At 38.3% G+C, this 20,984-nt stretch overlaps 1 protein-coding gene across 4 annotated transcripts in view; it reads left to right on the forward strand.

Annotated features, from left to right (window-relative positions):
• EXOC4 (exocyst complex component 4) overlaps nucleotides 1-20,984 on the forward strand; it is a gene marked incomplete at its 5' end in the record, with an annotated part of 817,732 nt that overhangs the window by 41,684 nt on the left and 755,064 nt on the right. For all 4 annotated transcript variants that reach the window (XM_082846389.1, XM_082846390.1, XM_082846392.1 and 1 more), the window contains one exon: nucleotides 13,699-13,883. In XM_082846389.1, coding sequence (XP_082702515.1) covers nucleotides 13,699-13,883 — 185 coding nt within the window. The remainder of the gene's footprint in view (nucleotides 1-13,698; nucleotides 13,884-20,984) is intronic.

Below are 20,984 nucleotides of genomic sequence, written 5' to 3' on the forward strand. Positions count from 1 at the left end.
AGGAATGATCTCGGTCAAGAATAACACACAAGTCCTTTGCTCACATCGTCCTTCTTATGTCTGGTTTCAGCCTCACGTATGGATTTGCTCGAACAGGATTTTGACTGGTCAGTCTGTGGCCAGGTGGGGACCCTAATGTATGTGTAAGAATGGCAGCAGATGGCAACGCCTGTTGTTGCTGGGAGCCCTCTCTCCACCTGGTGGTGGTCTGAGAATGCCGATCAGTAGTTTTTGCTTGGCTTTGACAAGATAGGGGGAGCTTGCTAAGGAAGTCTATTTTCTTTGAGATTCATCCCAATACTAATTACTTGTGGTTGCCCAGCTCTTAAAATGAAAAAAAGCCGTATTCCTCTCACATTCTTTTGTGGGATTTTAATAGTTCATGTTAGTAAAGAGCTGTAGAAGTGCTGAGCCCGCCCCCGCCCCAACCACTGCTATAAAACCCTCAGCAAATCCTCCTGAGCTGGGACACATTGAAGGCAGGAGCCCATTGTGGCCCCCTTTGCCTGCCGAAGTCATAAAGCTATTCTTTTCTACTTCACCCCAAACTCTGTCTCTGAGATTCTGAGATTTGATTTGGCACCAGTGTACAGAGAGACCTAGAGCTTTTGGGAACTGAGAATTGGAGGCATCATAAAATTAGGAACAAAGAAGGATTTTTTCATGAGCTTTTCCATAAGCAATTACATTTCTTATAAGGTATTAGGTATAGTCTAATTTCATCAGGAAAGTGATTGTGAACAGAGTTGTTAAGTCCATTTAGAACAAAATAATGCTCTTAAGTTGGCATTATGCATCAGAAACCCTAAATAACGTTGGACTTGGAATTCTACTTCTTGAATATTATGTTAAGGAAAGAATTAAGAATTTTAATTGTGAAGTGTTCAAAAATATGTATACAAGGATAATTATCACAGTAAGATTTATGGAAGTAAAAAAATTAGCAGTTACCTAAGTATAGTGAGTTGGTTTAAGTCATTTATGGAATATTCATATTATGGACTAGCAAGAAAATACTAAAAATCATGTCTAGTGATGGGCAGATGGTCCCAAAATATTTCCATATGAAAAAAGCATATTGAAAAGTAACAGTATTTTTGTAAAAACTCTGTGTGGAAGATGATCGGAAGGAGTCAGTTTAAAATGTATTTTATCTGATCAGTAAAAATATGGATCTTTTTTCCTTGTGATTTGTTTTTCAAGTTTTCTTGAACATCTTTTACTTTCCTAATTTGAAAGAAAAAGGTTAAGAAAAACATTTCGGGGCCACAGTTTTTTTTTTTTTTAATATGTAAAATTGGCATGGGGCCTCAGTCTTAACAACTTTTAAAGACCCCTGAAAATAGAAAATTCTTACCTTTCATTTCTCGGATACTGTCATTCTGTGAGGCTCGTGCTAATGGGATGGCTATTTTAGAAGACCTGGTTGCCCATACTTTACAAGAGAAAAAAAAAGACTTGCTTTAATAAAATATGGGAATTAGATGTGGTAGAATGCCCTGATGTTTAAGAAAACCAAAAATAAGGGAGAACCCTCAAAAAAGCTTAAGAATAGTTTAGTAGACTGGTATGCTTTTAGAACAAGTCAGTGGTTCATGGCAGTCATAGGATGAGATCTTTGATGAAGTTGGAAGGCACATTTGATCTCTTTTGAGTTTTGTTTTCTAAGATAGATTTGAAGATCCTGTACAGGAGAAATTCACAAGTAAAAGGCCTTTTCTTTGACAGCACTTGATTTTACAGGCACCCCTCCCTTCCTTCACTTATCAATAACTTCATCTCATTTGCTTTATCCTGTAAATTCCATTATCTCCCAGGCAGTCTATTGCATTAAGCCTTTAGTACCTACTATCGCCTCATTTACATCGAGGCGTGCTTGACCTCAGCCCTTGTCCTCTCTTTGTTAATGCACCAGCAGGCACTGATATCTCTCTGGAGCATTATCATTTGGCTGTTACCTCAACTACTAACAACCCTCCATTTGAGCTGATGAAGGTTTATTGAATAAAAACATGCAATAACCCTGGCAGTAATGAAGGGAGAATGGAGGTGGCTAGCATCCTGTTCGTAGTGGTGAGAGCCTGCTGAGTCCGCATAATAGGTATTGGGCTTCCTGAGGGAGAAGAAGGGGTACCTGAATGCGGCTGATCAATGTTATGTTAGCAAACTGACTTATTCTAAGAATGGGCTTTTTTAATGGCCTGATTTGATCGTTGTTGATGGGCTACAAGCTGAGGAGTTAGGGGAAAAAAAAGTGTTCTTGCTCCAGGCACTCGGCCTTGCCCTCTGCAGCTTTCTTGGGAAGTCTGTCTTAAGTACCAAACTGTCAATAGCCCTGAGGCCTTCAGTCAGAGGCCAAGCTGAACCCTAGGGAGCCAAAACCCTCTATCTTATCCAGTGAAGCTGGGATCAGGGATTCTGTTTTTCCTCTAGACCCCTAGGACTCCCTGAAACCTCCACAGTAGCCTGAGCCCTTTATTCTCCCTTGTAAGTCCCATACTCTCTTCGTCCCTCCACCAACCACTTGTGCGTGCAGAGCCGTCTAAGCCGTCCTCTACTTAGGCCACATGTGGTGGCTCGTGTCATGCTATAAACAAGTGAGTGGATGAAATTTATCCTTAAGAAAGTTTTTAAGTGCTATTATCAAGTTTATATCTAACAGGTAGGAGTTTGGTGCACAAAATCCTTTGGGGTCACATGCTTGTGTTTTATAGCCCATATAATATGATACTATATTCTGCAAGTAAAATTGTTGCTAGTTTCTCTATGCAGTTAAATACTTAGGACTCTATGCGGGCCACAACATTCTACAAAGTACAGTGATTTCCTAGATGCATCAAAGCCTTCAGACTGGCTCCTTAAACTGTTAGATTGAAACAGCCGATATTTGATCATTTTTGACTCATGAAAACAGTAATTTTCGTATTTCAAACTAATACATGAAATCACGTTTTTTTTTTGTTTTTTTAAACTTGCATTTGGTTTCTTTTACCAGTTTCTGTCTGGTAAAGAATAAACTCTCTGCTTTGGGAAATACGGTATAGCTAAACGGGAATGTTTGGTAAGTGAATGATTTGGGATTCTAGTGAGAAACATCCTCCCTGCTTGTGTTGAGATGGGTATGAATCAGACTTGATTCAGAGCGAGGCTTCTTGGGCCCATCTGGGACCCCCTGAGCTTGAATGTGGAGAATTCTAGATAGAGTACTGTCTTGAGGACTAGGGCCTGAAGACACTAGAGTTTGCCTTCCCACAGTTCAGGGGCCCATGGCAGCAGGCTGGTGACCTGGGTGCTAAGTAAATCTCAGGTTCCAAGGCATGTTACTTTTGTTGTTCATAGCCAAAGATTTTTGGTGTTCTTATTTCGTTGAGGGTGTTCAGACTTGTGTCTTTTCATATACTTATGGGAAGGGATGGTATCGATTCTCTAGAATAGCCTAATTTCATATCTTTCTATTATATCTGTAAGTTGGACCAAGGCAACATTTTCAGGATGGTTATGTTGTCTTACTAGAAAAATGCTTCCTTAAGGGAGATGTACTGACCTATTGAAAAGTGATAGAACATTTTGGAACCATGTAATTATCAGAGTCCTGAAGGAAATATTTGTTTTGGACTCAACAGTGGCTACACATTTGCTTTTTGTAGGGAACACTGTTGCCAAAATATTACCCAGCAGATGGTTTAGTTATCAGATTGGGTTTTTTTGCTTAAATTTGAAAGATTTTTTTGTTTGTTTTTTGGCTTGAACCTTAGTTCTATTTAGAAACAGTTACAGTTGTCATTCACCTTTGTGTATCTCACCTCCCCCAACCAAAAAAATAAAATAAAGATCAGTGGTTTCTTTTCTAGCGTTTTTTTCAATGAAGCAGCTGTTGAGAATGGCTGACTTTGATGTTACTTAAAGACATTTCCATTGGTTCGTGTTAAAGCACAAAACTAGATCTTTTTACCTAATCAGCTTAAGTAAGACTGGTAGAAGACAAACACTTAACTATGAAATCATTATTCCTAATTTAAACTAAAATGAAAATGAGAAATAGACATTTGGGAAAGAAAATTTAAGGTCACTTGTTTCTAATTACAAAGATTTTCTTTGTTGTGGGTTGATCTCTCAACTCAAGGCAAATTTCTTTTTTGAAAGCACCAGACGATTCTTGATTATGTACATTTTAACTGTACCTCTGACCTATTTTATTGAGTTAAGGAAATATTTCTCAGAACTTGTTTCCTAAATGGATAGGTTTTTAATAGTGAAGCATACTGTCCTGTTCAATATCATGTGTTAAAACATTTTGTAGATGTTTGCTTATCTTCGTAATCCTAAAAGAAATATTTGTTTTCAACTCAAACAGATTTCTGTTGTCTGTATGAGCAGTTTCTAACTCTGGTGAGTTAGAACATTAACGTTCTGTCAGATAATGGTAGGTGTTCTGTGAAAAAATCCTTGTTGGTAGTATCTATCTCCCCTCCCTCCCCCTCTCCCCACGTGGATTTATTTTTGAAAATATGTGTAAGAAAACTTCCAAATACATCTGGTTGGCTCATTATGTAGTACTCTACCTTTAAGAAATGGTGTGGGGACTCCACTCTTGGAGGGCACACACAAAGTAGTGTGTGCATCGGGACCCAGGGGAAGGAGCAGTGACCCCATAGGAGACTGAACCAGACCTAACTGCTAATGTTGGAGGGTCTCCTTCAGAGGCAGGGGGTGGCTGTGGCTCACTGTGGGGACAAGGACACTGGCAGCAGAAGTTCTGGGAAGTACATCTCGGTGTGAGCCCTGCCAGAGTCCGTCATTAGCCCCACCAAAGAGCCTGTAGCCTCCAGTGCTGGATTGCCTCAGGCCAAACAACCAACAGGGAGGGAACTCAGCCCTCCCCATCAGCAGACAAGCAGATTAAAGTTTTACTGAGCTTTGCCCACCAGAGCAACACCCAGCTCTACCCACCACCAGTCCCTCCCATCAGGAAGCTTGCACAAGCCTCTTAGATAGCCTCATCCACCAGAGGGCAGACAGCAGAAGGAAGAACTACAGTCCTGCAGCCTATGGAAGGAAAACCACATTCACAGAAAGATAGACAAAATGAAAAGGCAGAGGGTTATGTACCAGATGAAGGAACAAGATAAAAACCCCAGAAAAACAACTAAATGAAGTGGAGATAGGCAGCCTTCCAGAAAAAGAATTCAGCATAATGATAGTGAAGATGATCCAGGATCTCGGAAAAAGAATGGAGGCAAAGATTGAGAAGATGCAAGAAATGTTTAACAAAGATCTAGAATTAAAGAACAAACACCTAGAAGAATTAAAGAACAAACAGAGATGAACAATACAATAACTAAAATGAAAATACACTAGAAGGAATCAATAGCAGAATAACTGAGGCAGAAGAATGGGTAAGTGACCTGGAAGACAGAATGGTGGAATTTACTGCCACAGAACAGAATAAAGAATGAAAAGAAATAAAGACGGCCTAAGAGGCCTCTGGGACAACATTGAATACAACAACGTTCACTTTATAGGGGTCCCAGAAGGAGGAGAGAGAGAGAAAGGACCTGAGAAAATATTTGAAGAGATTATAGTCGAAAACTTCCCTAACACGGGAAAGGAAATAGCCACCCAAGTACAGGAAGCACAGTGAGTCCAATACAGGATAAACCCAAGGAGAAACATGCCAAGACACATAGTAATCAAATTGACAAAAATTAAAGACAAAAATTGTTGAAAGCAACAAGGGAAAAATGACAAATAACATACAAGGGAACTCCCATAAGGTTAACAGCTGATTTCTCAGCAGAAACTCTACAAGCCAGAAGGGAGTGGCACAATATACTTAAAGTGATGAAAGGGAAGAACCTACAACCAAGATTACCCGGCAAGGATCTCATTCAGATTCGATGGAGAAATCAAGAGCTTTAAGGAGGGCTTCCCTGGTGGCGCAGTGGTTGAGAGTCCGCCTGCCGATGCAGAGGACACGGGTTCGTGCCCCGGTCCGGGAGGATCCCACGTGCCGTGGAGCAGCTAGGCCCGTGGGCCATGGCCGCTGAGCCTGCGCGTCCGGAGCCTGTGCTCTGCAACGGGAGAGGCCACAAAAGTGAGAGGCCACGTACTGCAAAAAAAAAAAAAAAAAAAGGCTTTAAGGACAAGCAAAAAGTAAGAGAATTCAGCACCACCAAACCAGCTCTACAACAAATGCTAAAGGAAATTCTCTAAGTGGGAAACACAAGAGAAGAAAAGGACCTACAAAAACAAACCCATAACAATTGAGAAAATGGTAATAGGAACATACATATTGATAATTACCTTGAACATGAATGGATTAAATGCTCCAACCAAAAGACACAGGCTTGCTGAATGGATACAAACAAGACCCATGTATATATGCTGTCTACAAGAGACCCACTTCAGACCTAGGGATACGTACAGACTGAAAGTGAGGGGATGGAAAAACATATTCCATGCAAATGGAAATCAAAAGAAAACTGAAGTAGCAATACTTGTATCAGATAAAATAGAGAATGTTACTAGAGACGAGGAAGGACACTACATAATGAGTAAGGGATCAATCCAAGACGAAGATATAACAATTATAAATATATATGCACCCAACATAGGAGCTCTTCAATACATAAGGCAACTGCTAACAGCTATAAAAGAGAAAATTGACAGTAACACAATACTAGTGGGGGAGCTTAACACCTCACTTACACCAATGGACAGATCATCCAGACAGATTAATAAGGACACACAAGCTTTAAATGACACAATAGACCAGATAGATTTAATTGATATTTATAGGACATTCCATCCCAAAACAGCAGATTACACTTTCTTCTCAAGTGTGCATGAAACGTTTTCCAGGATAGATCATATCTTGGGTCACAAATTAAGCTTTGGTAAATTTAAGAAAATTGAAATCACATCAAGCATCTTTTCTGACCACAGTGCTATGAGATTAGAAATCAGTTACAGGGAAAACAAAACGTAAAACACACAAACACATGGAGCCTAAATAATACATTACTAAATAACCAAGAGATGACTGAAGAAATCAAAGAGGAAATCAAAAAATAACTAGAGACAAAGGACCATGAAAACACGACGATCCAAAACCTATGGGATGCAGCTAAAGCAGTTATAAGAGGGAAGTTTATAGCAATATAAGCCTACCTCAAGAAACAAGAAAAATCTCAAAAAAAACTAACCTTACACCTAAAGGAGCTAGAGAAAGAACAAACAAAACCCAAAGTTAGTAGAAGGAAAGAAATCCTAAAGGTAAGAGCAGAAATAAATGAAATGAAAACAAAGAAAACAATAGCAAAGATCAATAAAACTAAAAGCTGGTTCTTTGAGAATATAAACAAAATTGATAAACCATTAGCCAGACTCGCCAAGAAAAATAGGGTTAGGACTCAAATCAATAAAATCAGAAATGAAAAAGGAGAAGTTACAACAGACACTGAAGAAATACAAAGCATCCTAAGAGACTACTATAAGCAACTCTTTGCCAATAAAATGGACAACCTGGAAGAAATGGACAAATTCTTAGAAAGGTAGAACCATCCAAGACTGAACCCGTAAGAAATAGAAAATTTGAACAGACCAATCACAAGTAATGAAATTGAAACTGTGATTAAAAATCTTCCAACAAACGAAAGTCCAGGACTAGATGGCTTCACCGGTGAATTCTTTCAAAAATTTACAGAAGAGCTAACACCCATTCTTCTCAAACTCTTCAAAAATTGCAGAGGAAGGAACACTCCCAAACTCATTCTATGAGGCCACCATCACCCTGATACCAAAACCAGACAAAGATACTACAAAGAAAGAAAATTACAGACCAATATCACTGATGAATATAGATGTAAAAATCCTCAACAAAATACGGGCAAACAGAATCCAACAACACATTAAAAGGATCATACACCATTATCAAGGGGGATTTATCCCAGCGATGCACTGATTCTTCAACATATGCAAATCAATCAATGTGATACACCATATTAACAAATGGAAGAATAAAAACCATATGATCATCTTGATAGATGCAGAAAAAGCTTTTGACAAAATTCAATACCCATTTATGATAAAAACTCTCCAGAAAGTGGGCATAGAGGGAACCTACTTCAACATAGTAAAGGCCAGATACGACAAACCCACAGCAAATATTCTCAATGGTGAAAAACTCAAAGCATTTCTTCCAAGATCAGGAACAAAATAAGGATGTCCGCTCTCACCACTCTTATTCAACATAGTTTTGGAAGTCCTGGCCACAGCAGTCAGAAGAAAAAGAAACAAAAGGAAAAGAAATAGGAAAAGAAGAAGTAAAACTGTCACTGTTTGCAGATGACATGATACTATACATAGAGAATCCTGAAGATGGCACCAGAAAAGTATTAAAGGTAATCAATGAATTTGGTAAAGTTGCAGGATACAAAATTAATGCACAGAAATCTCTTGCATTCCTATACACTAACAATGAAAGATAAGAAGAGAAATTAAGGAAAAAATCCCATTCACCATTGCAACAAAAAGAATAAAATATCTAGGAATAAACCTACATAAGGAGGTAAAAGACCTGTACTCAGAAAACTGTAAGACACTGATGAAAGAAATCAAAGATGACACAAACAGATGGAGAGATGTAGCATGTTCTTGGATTGGAAGAATCAATATTGTGAAATGACTGTACCACTCAAAGCAATCTACAGATTCAGTGCAATCCCTATCAAATTACCAGTGGCATTTTTCACAGAACTAGAACAAAAAATTATAAAATTTCTGTGGAGGCACAAACGACCCCGAATAGCCAAAGAAGTCTTGAGGGGGAAAAAAACAGAGCTGGAGGAATCAGACTCCCTGACTTCAGACTATACTGCAAAGCTACAGTAATCAAGACAGTATGGTACTGGCACAAAAACAGAAATATAGATCAATGGAACAGGATAGAAAGCCCAGAGATAAACCCATGCACTTATGGTCAGCTAGTCTATGACAAAGGAGGCAAGGGTATACGATGGTGAAAGCACAGTCTCTTCAATAAGTGGTGCTGGGAAAACTTGACAGCTACATGTAAAAGAATGAAATTAGAACACTTCCTAACACCATACAGAAACGTAAACTCAAAATGGATCAGAGACCTAAATGTAAGACTGGACACTATAAAATTCTTAGAGGAAAACAGGAAGAACACTCTTTGGCATAAATCACAGCAAGATCTTGTTTGGTCCACCTCCTAGAGTAATGGGAATAAAACCAAAAATAAACAAATGGGACCTAATGAAACTTAAAAGCTTTTGCAAAACAAAGGAAACTACAAACAAGACGAAAAGCAGACCCTCAAAATGGGAGAAAATATTTGCAAATGAATCAACAGAGAAAGGATTAATCTCCAAAATATATAAACAGCTCATACAGCTCAATATTAAAAAAAATCCCAATCAGAAAATGGGCAGAAGACCTAAATAGATGTTTCTCCAAGGAAGACAGATAGTTGGCCAAGAAGCACATGAAAAGCTGCTCAACATGACTAATTATTAGAGAAATGCAAATCAAAGCAACAATGAGGTGTCACCTCACACCAGTTAGAATGGGCATCATCAGAAAATGTACAAACAACAAATGCTGGAGAGGGTATGGAGAAAAGGGAGCCATATTGCACTGTTGGTGGGAATGTAAATTGATACAGCCACTATGGAGAAAATAGTATGGAGGTTCCTTAAAAAACTAAAAATAGAATTACCATCTGACCTAGCAATCCCACTCCTGGGCATATACCCAGAGAAAACCATAGTTCAAAAAGACACATGCATCCAGTGTTCAGTGCAGTGCTAACACAATGGAATATTACTCAGCCATAAAAAGGAACAAAATTGGGTTATTTGTAGAGACGTGGTTAGATTTAGAGGCTGTCATACAGGGTGAAGTAAGTCAGAACGAGAAAAACAAATATCATATTTTAACGTATATATGTGGAACCTAGAAAAATGGTACAGATGAACCAGTTTGCAGGGCAGAAATAGAGACACAGATGTAGAGAACAAACGTATGGACACCAAGGGGGGAAGGTGGCAGGGGGTGTGGTGGTGGTGGGATGAATTGGGAGTTTGGGAGTGACATGTATACACTAATATGTATAAAATAGATAACTAGTTAGAATCTGCTGTATAAAAAAATAAAATTCAAAAATTCAAAAAAAAAAAAGAAATGGTGTGGCATACCTGAGAATTCTAGAAGGTCACAGTAGAGATCATTTGACACATGAATTCATCATATTGCGATCTGTGAGTCGATGTATAGACGGCATTTTCCAATGAACAGTTCCACTGTATGTTGTCTGATCTTTCATCTGCCTCATCTGCCGTGTCTTGTCCTGTAATTTTAATATTTATTTGTGATAGTATTCATTGTTGTATGTCACATTTCTGAAACCGATTTTGATTATTTCTCAAAGAATTAATCTGTTGCCATCCACTTTAATCCAGCTGCATCTCTTGAATTGCTGTTGATGTTTCATCGGTGTGTTATTTAAAAAGTGCTCTGCAGTCATTAAATTTAGAAAACAGTGAAATAATTTACAAAATGACCACTTCCCATACATTAAAGAAAAAAATGGTGGTATTTTTATCAGTAATTACGCACATTTCTAACTGTAGATGGATATTTAAGGATTTGTCCTCTATTAAAGGCTAAATGTTAGGAAATGCCTAGAAACCAGACCCCCCCCAGTACAACAGAATTAATCATCAGTCATGGTGGGATTGACTGCTGCCCCACTGAGTTTTCCTTATGTGTAAGCTTTATGGTACAAGCTACTTAAAACCACAGAAGATAAAGTTCAGGTTTTTAAACTGATGTTCTAGGGATGAAATATATGCATTGACAACTATTTTCTGCAAATTGTTTCGAGTACCACTAAGCAAGGTTAGAGTCAGGGAAGACAGTGGCCTTGCTTAGCTTTCATAATTACAGCTTTATAAATAGACTTTTAATTTGTGAAGGCCAGAAAATAAGGCACTGTATCTTCCTACAGAAGTAGAGGCTATTTTCCTATTTGTGGTAAGGTTTTTAAATCTTTGAAGTTCTGAGACTACTCTTGATTGTATATATGGTAACTGTACTTGTATTTTCGGTCAAGAAAACATATTCAGAAAGTTTGTTTTCTACGTGATTAATAATAGTTCCATGATGGAAACAGCACTTTACTGAAAATGCTGCCTTAAAACATGTTGGAAACACCCTCCGAAGTTTCTTTATCCACATGGTAAATAGGTTCTGTTAAAAATAATGTGAGGAGCCCTCAGTATGTGCCAGGCACTGTGTTGCTAAGAGCTTTACCTACATTTAAGAAAAATTAAGTGGCTTTGAAAGTTGACATCGTCATATAGTTTTGTTATTGGAACATGAGCTGTTTGGGTTAAAAATCTTCATGCAAATTCTTACAAACAAATTGAGTGTGGACGTGCAGTGGGTGGTTTTTAAGCTTAAATATCTCAGCTGGATTTAATTACCTTGAGGGATAAGGCTACATGATGGGCCAGTGGTTTACCAAATTATTTTTCATTTTCTGAATCTTGATGTCACTAAAGGTTAATGCATCCTCTTTTCTCTGCTAGAGACCTGAGTTAAAATCCATTTTAGAGCACACGTGTAAATGAATTTGTTGTTGTTTTTCCTCCTTGGGGACACTTTGGTCATTTCGTGAGGCAACCTTTCCATTTGGAATTGCCCGCAGCTTGCACCAGGCAGGGAGGCTCTCATAGCAGGGGCGGTCGCGATTCAGCGTGAAAATGAACTGGCAGGCTTCAGAGGGCAGAGCTGGCCCAGGGCTTGTCACTCTTTCATTCCTCGATTCTGTCTTGGTTAACTTAAGGAAACTTATTTGTTGCTGACATTTCATTATAGCACTTCGCAAAACAAGTGATGTGTTTGTGGCTAAGCCATTGCATTTTCCTCCCCATGTCAGGCCGCTTTGTGTTTGGCAGCTACAAAGCTTTCTGTGTTCACTGTCCACACTCTCCTAAGTGACTGCATATACTGGGATAGGTCTGTGATCAACATTTTTGATCACTGATCTTTCATGAGTTCTATCATCTGTTGATTGTTTTTGTATAAATGCTTGATTTTTAAAGTAGTGTTATTAGTTATTGCCTTTATCTGTACAAATGAGGAACATTTAGATGTATAACCGAAGCAGGGAATAGTCGTTGCACGTTAATTCTTTCAGGGAGCTTGGTAGGGCTCTTTTCCCTGAGTTCAGCTTGTAGTCAACTCTTCTCCATTACTGTTGTTATTATTACTACTACTGCTGCTACTATCATTATTATTATTAGTCTTTGTGTTTCTCTCTTCTTTTTTTCTCCCAAGGAATAGTACCTCTTCACTTTTTTTTTCTTTAAGCAAAATATGTAAGGTCTTTATACATAGAAAGACATAAATAAAATTTTATGTACATGGATAAATGGGATTATATAATACATACTGTCTTTTTTTCCCCTTTGCAATTCTCACTTTGGTTTCAAAATGAATTATTCCAAATTCCCTGAATCCCTCGTCTTGTCCATTGGTTGTAGGTATTCCTACACCATTTTTATTCATTCAATCCTTTTTGTCTTAAAATCTCCCAAATTGCACTTTATGCCAAGAGACTCTCCCTTCTCGTAGTTTATCTTCTGTTCACCTTTCAAATCCCGTTTCTGCTATCAGACTGAGTCAGTCCAAGGAGAGGTGATGACTGCTGTTGTCTGCTTGTAACATTCATGTAAAAATGCATTTTCCTCTGTGTGTATGTGAATATGAGAAAGAGCTAGAGATGACTGTAAATACACTTGTAGACTTAGGCTTACCAAGCTCTGATTCATGATGGCCATGAGAATTATTAAAAAAATTATAAAGTGTGCTTTTATTGAGTCTTAGTCATAAGAGACTAAGTTTGACTAAAAGTTGATCTAAATCATTAGTATGTGGACATCTTGTGAGGATATAAACATTATAATTATTTCAGTAGGAGGTCATTTTACTTGTGTCCATGGATAGGCAATGTGTGTGGGAATAAATAGTATGTACAGCTTTGCTGAGGTGCTTTAGATGCCTTCATGTTTACCATGATTGTTTTCTTCAGCATTATCTGTCTCCAGTGTTAAACCCTTCAAGAGCAGAACTAGGCCTATCCACATTACACTGAAAGTCTGAAGTATGCTGATAAAGTTCTCAAACTCTTTTGACAGTATCTTTTATTTTTATTTTTTAAAAATTTATTTATTTATTTATTTTTGGCTGCGTTGGGTCTTCGCTGCTGTGTGCGGGCTTTCTCTAGTTGCGGCGAGCTGGAGCTACTCTTCGTTACGGTGCGTGGGCTTCTCATTGCGGTGTCTTCTCTTGTTGCAGAGCACGGGCTCTAGGGCGCATGGGGTTCAGTAGCTGTGGTGCGTGAGCTCAGTAGTTGTGGCTTGCGGGCTCCAGAGCCCAGGCTCGGTAGTTGTGGCGCATGGGCTTAGTTGCTCCGCGGCATGTGGAATCTTCCAGGACCAGGGATCAAACCCATGTCCCCTGCATTGGCAGGCGGATTCTTAACCACTGGACCACTGGGCAAGTCCCGACAGTATCTTTTAAAAGATAGCCTTTCTTATTTATAATATTACTAGATTATTTCATTGTCTTAATCTTTTTTTTTTTTTTTTTTTTTTTTGCCGTTTTCAGGTGTCTGCAGTCGAGTCTTTGGAGGGTCCCCTGCTCCAGGTGGAAGGACTGAGTGACCTTAGGCTGGAGCTTCACAGCAAGAAGATGAACCTCCACTTAGTTCTCATAGACGAGCTGCATCGGCACCTGTACATCAAATCCACTAGCCGAGTTGTGCAGCAGAACAAGGAAAAAGGCAGGATGAGGTTGGTTAAAGAGGCTCTTTGCCACAGTGTCTTGTAGAATTTTAAGGAATATTATTTGTTTCCCAGAATATTGTTATAGTTTATTTTACTTCTCTTTTTAACATACTGTCTCTGAAAATGTAAGATAGTTTTATGATACCAAATACTCCACGTTCTGGAGGCTGACATTCAAAGTTTGTTCATTCCCTCACTGCACATTTCTTGTGGTCCTTTTATGTAAAGATACATAAGAAACATTTACTATGGGTCTGTAAGTGGATCAGAGAGACCTCTGGCATATCTCAGAAGGAAGAGAAAATAAATCCTTAAATTGGATAGTGAAGTCCGCCTAATTGAGAAATATAGGTGTATGAATATGAAGTTAGAAGACTCTTTGTTACTTAGGGCTGTGTTCAGCTTTGGACAGTCCTCTTTCTGGAGTAGTTTAGGGAAGGTTTAGAGAGAGCTTTTTTTTTTTTTTTATGCCTGGGCTCATTGTAGCACAGTCCTATGTTGAAGGGCCTGGGTGGACTCAGGACATTTATTAGGTTAGGAGAGACCTGGTAGGGAATAAGACCAGATGGTAAGACAGTAGAACGTTGGCGTTATTAACATGTATCAGATAGCTGTGCACATCATATGTCCTTCCAACATTCCTTTAAAATAGCCATAAGATTCTTCAGAGGGCAGTTGAGCACTATATACTGTTGATACTTTTTCATCAGGCTATAGGTGAGAGGAGCACTGGAAGCAGTGCATGCTGGGAGTGAAGTCTATAAAATCCTATTCTGTTCAAACCAGAATTTCCAACTTTGTGTGTGATGCTTCAGTCTAGTCAGAGACCCTGACAGAGAAAGAAGTTTGCATCTCTTCTCTGCAGATGGGCACTAGAAAAACTTAGGCACACAAATTGAGCTAAGGGTTACGTACCTTAGACTTAACTTCAGCACTGCATCTGAATACAATCATGTTGGAGAGTAAAGTGGTAGATGGGAGCTGTGCTAAGGAAATAGCTTCCAGAGTGTCTGGTGGTAAATAGTAGATCTAAATAGATTTCTACCCGTGCAAGGATTAAAAACAAACAGGATAACCCCACTCCCTTATAAGCCCAAGGGAAAAATACTTACTTTCCCTTATGCTGTAGAATAAGCATTAGGGAAAAAGCATTAAGTTGAGGTCTCAAAGAAGAGCATTTATTTGAAGAAAAAGATTTATAAAGCAAAATAGCGGAAGTTTAGGAGACTTAAGCTCAAGTTTCTCAAAAGATGCAAGATGATGTAGTAGGTTTAGAATTTTCCTAAAAATTATCACCCTTTCCCCTCCAGTTGAGTGGGAGGAGTGTGTTTCCTTCTCTTTGATTTTTGGGCTCTTGCTTTTGCTGATTGTTAGCAGGTAACATGAGGGGCTTGAAATTTGCTTGTGCCAGGGAGCATGCCCCGTCATGCCTCTGCCATTGCCATGATGGCGCTGGTCCCAGGAGGAGGAGGAGAGACATGTGAAATCGAGCCATGTTCAGCTGAGCTGCCTAGCCTGAATCAGCCAGTCACAAAAATATGTGCTTATTGTTGAACATGACTGAGATTCTGTGGTTGTATGTAGCAAGCATATAGTTTCTATGAAATGATAATGGGGAGCTATATGAATGGGATTGGGAGAAATGCAAAAAGAACTGACTACAACAGGAACAAAATGTAAGGAAAAACCCAAATGATAATAGGGAAATTAAATCTTTCTTAAAACATTAGAAGAATTAAATCGGTGATATGAGGGAAAACTTTTCTTATCGTGAAGAAGAACGCAAGATGATAAAAGAAAGATAATGTGAAATGTGGAGAATAGTGATCAGTCAAATGATTTTAGGCATTCTACAGAATGACACTAAAATGATAGTGTTATAGGTTGAATTGTGTCCCCTTAAAATTCATGTATTGAGGTCCTAACTCCCAGTACCTAACTGTGACTAAATTTGGAGATAGGGTCTTTCAATAGGTAAATAAGTTAAAATGAGGTCATTAGCATGGGCCCTAATTCAATATGACTGGTGTCCATATAAGAAGAGGAAATTTGGACACACACTTCCGAAGAGGGAAGACCATGTGAAGACACAGTGTTAAGACAGCCGTCTACAAACGTAGGAGAGAGGCCTCAGGAGAAACCAACTCTGCCAACAGCTTGAGCCTCCAGAACTGTGAGAAAACAAATTTCTGTTGTTTAAGCTACCCAGTCTGTGGTACTTTGTCATGGCAGCCCTAGCAAACTAATACAGACAGAAATAGTAGCAATAATTATAGTGTAAAGAAAGAAACTTAAACAGAAAAAAAGACCTTGGTCTACAAATCAAAAGGATTCAAGGTAAACTTAGTGAAAAACTTACTCTTAGATATATGATCATGAAGTTTTTTATGAATTTCAGAAACAAATACTGTAAGCACCAAGGAGAAAAATTATGTTACCTGCCCTGACAGATATAGTTATTTGCCCACCGATATCCATTCTCTCCTTTTTTTTTTTTTAGATTTATTTAATTCCTTTCTTTCTCTTTTTTTTTTCTGTGTCGGGTCTTAGTTGTGGCAAGCGTGATCTTTGTTGAGGCAAGTGGGATCTTTCCTTGCAGTGTGGGTTCTTTCTTGCGGCACGCAGGCTTTCTCTCTAGTTGTGGCATGTGGGTTTTCTGTCTCTAGTTTGTGGCACATGGGCTCTCTTGTTGAGGTGCGTGAGCTCAGTAGTTGTGGCGCGCGGGCTTAGTTGCCCCGTGGCCTGTGGGATCTTAGTTCCCCAACCAGGAATGGAACCTGTGTCCCCTGCATTGGAAGGCGGATTCTTTACCACTGGACCACCAGGGAAGTCTCTCTCCTTCATTTTTAATGACAACTCTTGTTTTGTTCATGGTGGCCATATGTCCAGCTAAAAGGCTACATTTTCCATCCTCCTGTGTAGCTAAAGGTGATTCGTGAGACTTCTGCTTGCAAGCTGTTGAATCAGGACTCACAGGAAAATTATTTACAGGTGCCATCTAAACTGGTATGGTCACTTTTTTACTCTTCACTTGCCTTCCTTTACTTTCTGTCGAGGTCATGGATTGATGCCATCGTCTTGGACACTAGTGACCTTGAGGATGAAAGCCAAATCGTAAACTTTTTAATGACATGGGGCCTCCATTATGGCTCTGAATGGGTTTGTATCTTTTATACGGGAAAAAGGAAGTCCTTTTGTTTTACTCAGGCCACGGCTATTTGGGTCTTCTGTTTTATATAGTTAAACTTAGTCCTGATAAACAGAAAGGAGTAAAAATCAGGTTCACTGGGATTTGCTGAACATGAAATGCAAGAAGACAGCAGAGCAAAGTCTACAAAGTGTTGAATGGGAAAGAATTGGGACCAAAGATTTCTATACCCAGCCAAGTGGACATAGGCAACACAGAGACAAAACAGATATAAATTAACACAAAATGAAAAGCTAGTGTTCTTTTTCTGAGAAAAATACTCAAAAATGAACTATAAGATGTAAACCAAAATCAGCAACTTGAGAACAGTAAAGTTGTAGGTGGTTTGAAACTGCTGCCAGGACTGACTGCACAGCATTAAATATGTAAATTTGTGTATAAATAACTGAAAAATATTTTTTTAAGATCAAAAATATAAGCTGAAAACTATTTTTGAAAAAGAAGGTCTATGTGGTTGAGAATACTCTATAATAGTAAACAGGATTAGATACCTAGTGGGAAGCAACTGCATAGCACAGGGAGATCAGCTCAGTGCTTTGTGACCACCTAGAGGGGTGGGATAGGGAGGGTGGGAGGGAGACGCAAGAGGGAGGAGATAGTGGGATATATGTATATGAATAGCTGATTCACTTTGTTATAAAGCAGAAACTAACACACCATTGTAAAGCAATTATACTCCAATAAAGATGTTAAAAAAATAGTAAACAGGATTTATATCACCATATTAAGTTAGTAGAGACTGGGAAATTTGGATAAGCAGGAGATGCAAAGGAGTGCTGAATTCTTAAGATGTCAGAAGTTTTGGATATTAATAATTAGAGAAAATGTTTAATTCATTTAATTTTGTGTTTATTAACCTAGATATATATATTTAAAGATTTTTATATTGAAAAGTCACTAGAGAAGACAGAATCAAATAAAACATTTTTTATTACAAAGGATGATGTTTTAGCCAACATTCTTGATAGCAAATAGCAGAAATCAGTCCTGGTAATAAAACAAGGAGAGAAATTTAGTGGAAAGTTATCAAGTAGGTCACAGAATCTAAGGAAAGGAAGTCTGTATAATCAGGCTCTAAAACCCTGGAGGGGCCAAGGGAGTTGCAGCAGCTGAGCGTACATCATAGACAAGCCATAGGAAGGGTCTGGTTGGGTTGCTGCATTATGCCTACAATTGCTGGATTTTTAACTCAAGTGAATGATCTCTAAATGTTGCTGCATCTTGCCTTTATTTCTTCAAGATTCAAAGTCTTGGCTGGAAGCATCCAATTCTTTGAGCTTGAGACATGTCAACTTGTATAGTAGGAAGAAGGGCCAGGCCCTCTTCCCTTTTTGCTTTGACCCAGACCATGGAGAGTGTCTCCAAATACAAAGACTGTTCCAATTGTTGGTATCCAAAAACAAACACAAAAACACAGATTTCTACTGAAGGAGAAAACAAAAGAAGTCACGTGAAGGCACTTATACATATAAAGTAGAACAGATATTTTTGAAGTAGAAGCGGGAAACTAGTAGAATTGATAAAAGAAGGATACATGCCTGTATGGAAAAAATAAAAATGGTTTTTGGAGGCTATGAAACAAAACCTGAATAAATGGGGAGACTTTCCATGTTCTTAGCTCATAAAGATGTTAAGTCCCAGTTAAATCTCAGTTGAGATTTTTGGAACTGTCAAATCTGTAGTTCACATGGAAGAATAAATGTGTAAGGATTGTTTAAAAAAAAATTGAGAAGGGAGATTATAAGGCATTTCCTTATCTAATATTAAAGTATATTATAAAGCTACTTTAATCAAAACAGTACAGACATGCAAACACAAAATCAGATTGTTGGAAGGAAATAGAATTTAGAAACAGACCCCAGGATATATGAAACTTCAATATTTTAAAACAGTAGTTCAGTTCAGTGAAGTGAATGAAGGCTATTTAGTAATTTGTGTTGATACAATCAGCTGTGTGAAGAAAAGAAATTTAGCTGCCTACTTGTTATTATGTACAAAAAATTCTAACTTGGTTTAAAAAAATCACATGATGCAACTTTATTAGCATTTGGAAAAAACAGGAGAATATGTATGTGGGAGGCTTTCTAGGTCCACATCCTACAAAAATAGTACCATTTCATAAAAATACATGTAACAGGATGTTGACTGGAACATTTTGGGCAGAACAACAAAAATACACAAGCCCAATATTCAAGAGGACTATGGTTAAATGAATTATGGTGTATCCATGCTGTGTAATACTAGACATTAAAACGAATGAGAAAGATTTCTTAGTGCTGATAGGAAAAGATTTCCAAGGTATATTCTTGGGTTCAAAAAAGCCAGGTGAAAAACAGCATGTATGTTATGAATCTATTTGTGTAAGAATTGAAAGAATATATACTTAAATATATATCCTTTATATATAGATGTAAAAATTTGTGTGTGTGTAAATGATTTCTTAGAAGGATAATGCTGAAAAACAATGATAAAAGTAATTACCTATGGGAAATGGAAATGGGGTGGCAGGGAATAGAAAAGAAGGACTTATTTCATACCTGCTGCACTGGGAATGTATTCACCAGGAGCATGTATTATTACTTTAATAATAATACTATTGATAATACATTTTAAAACAATTATTATTTATTTTTGGCGGTGTTGCGTCTTCGTTTCTGTGCGAGGGCTTTCTCTAGTTGTGGCAAGCAGGGGCCACTCCTCATCGTGGTGTGCGGGCCTCACTGTCGTGGCCTCTCTTGTTGCGGAGCACAGGCTCCAGACGTGCAGGCTCAGTAATTGTGGCTCATGGGCCTAGTTGCTCCACAGCATGTGGGATCCTCCCAGACCAGGGCCCGAACCTGCGTCCCCTGCATTAGCAGGCAGACTCCCAACCACTGCGCCACCAGGGAAGCCCTGATAATACTTTTGAAGATAACTTTTAGTGAAATGGCAACATGTTTACTGTTAAAAGGAAAACCTAGGGTTTAATATTCTATACAGGGTGATCCAAAGAATGTTGAAAAGCATGTGTACATTTTTGTGTGTATGCATGAGTAGGGGTGTGTGTGTGTGTGCATGTGTGTGTGTGTGTGTAGGGATGGACAGACTCCTTTCTGTTAAATGTTTTGAAAGACATTATACTATAATTATATTAGATTATTTTCATTTTCTTTATATTTTCAAAAAAGAACATTTAATACCTTTATAAGCAGATAAAATCAATAAAAAATTATTTTAAAAACGGTTAATCCTTTTACTTGTTGCATGCATCCTGGTTTAATACTTGATCACCCCACTGTATTTCTTGCTCCCTAACTAATTTTTTCTTGTTATGTATGTCTGTTTTCTTTTTGTTATCTTTCAGTGCTTCCCCTCGCCCTCCTGCTTTGCTTAGGTTTTAGCTTCACCTTATCTTGTATTGCATGTCTTCACTCTTGGTTTATCATTTGAGACCATGACTTTTTTTGACTTTTCTACCCTCTGAATCATTATTCTTTCTGTACATTCAGGCAGATCTTAGAACTATAGAGAATTACTGTGCCAGACATTCCTGATTCATTATTCTGTTACATTTTCTTACGAAGGGCATATTATCTTTGACAGACACTTCTCAGCTGAGTTTGATTTGACAAACTATGAGCACTTGCTCTTTGACAGGTCCTGTGCCAGCTGTTGGGGTTATAGGGTGAATATATTAGTTATTAGATTTACAACTTAAAGTTCAACTCACCTGTTAAGTTTCAGTTTGACTAAAGTCAACCAAATGACCTGCTGCTGTGAATTTTGGGCAGAGTTGGACATATTTATTATGAAGTGAAGGAATAGAAATAAGTTATAATTAAAATGCAAATATTTAATAAGCTGTTAGCACTTCTAACCCTTCTTAAAAAAAAAACTTCATGGCCTGAAATACTGAAATC

The sequence above is a fragment of the Leucopleurus acutus genome (genome assembly GCF_964270905.1).
Source record: "Leucopleurus acutus genome assembly, chromosome: 9".
Lineage (NCBI taxonomy): Eukaryota > Metazoa > Chordata > Mammalia > Artiodactyla > Delphinidae > Leucopleurus > Leucopleurus acutus.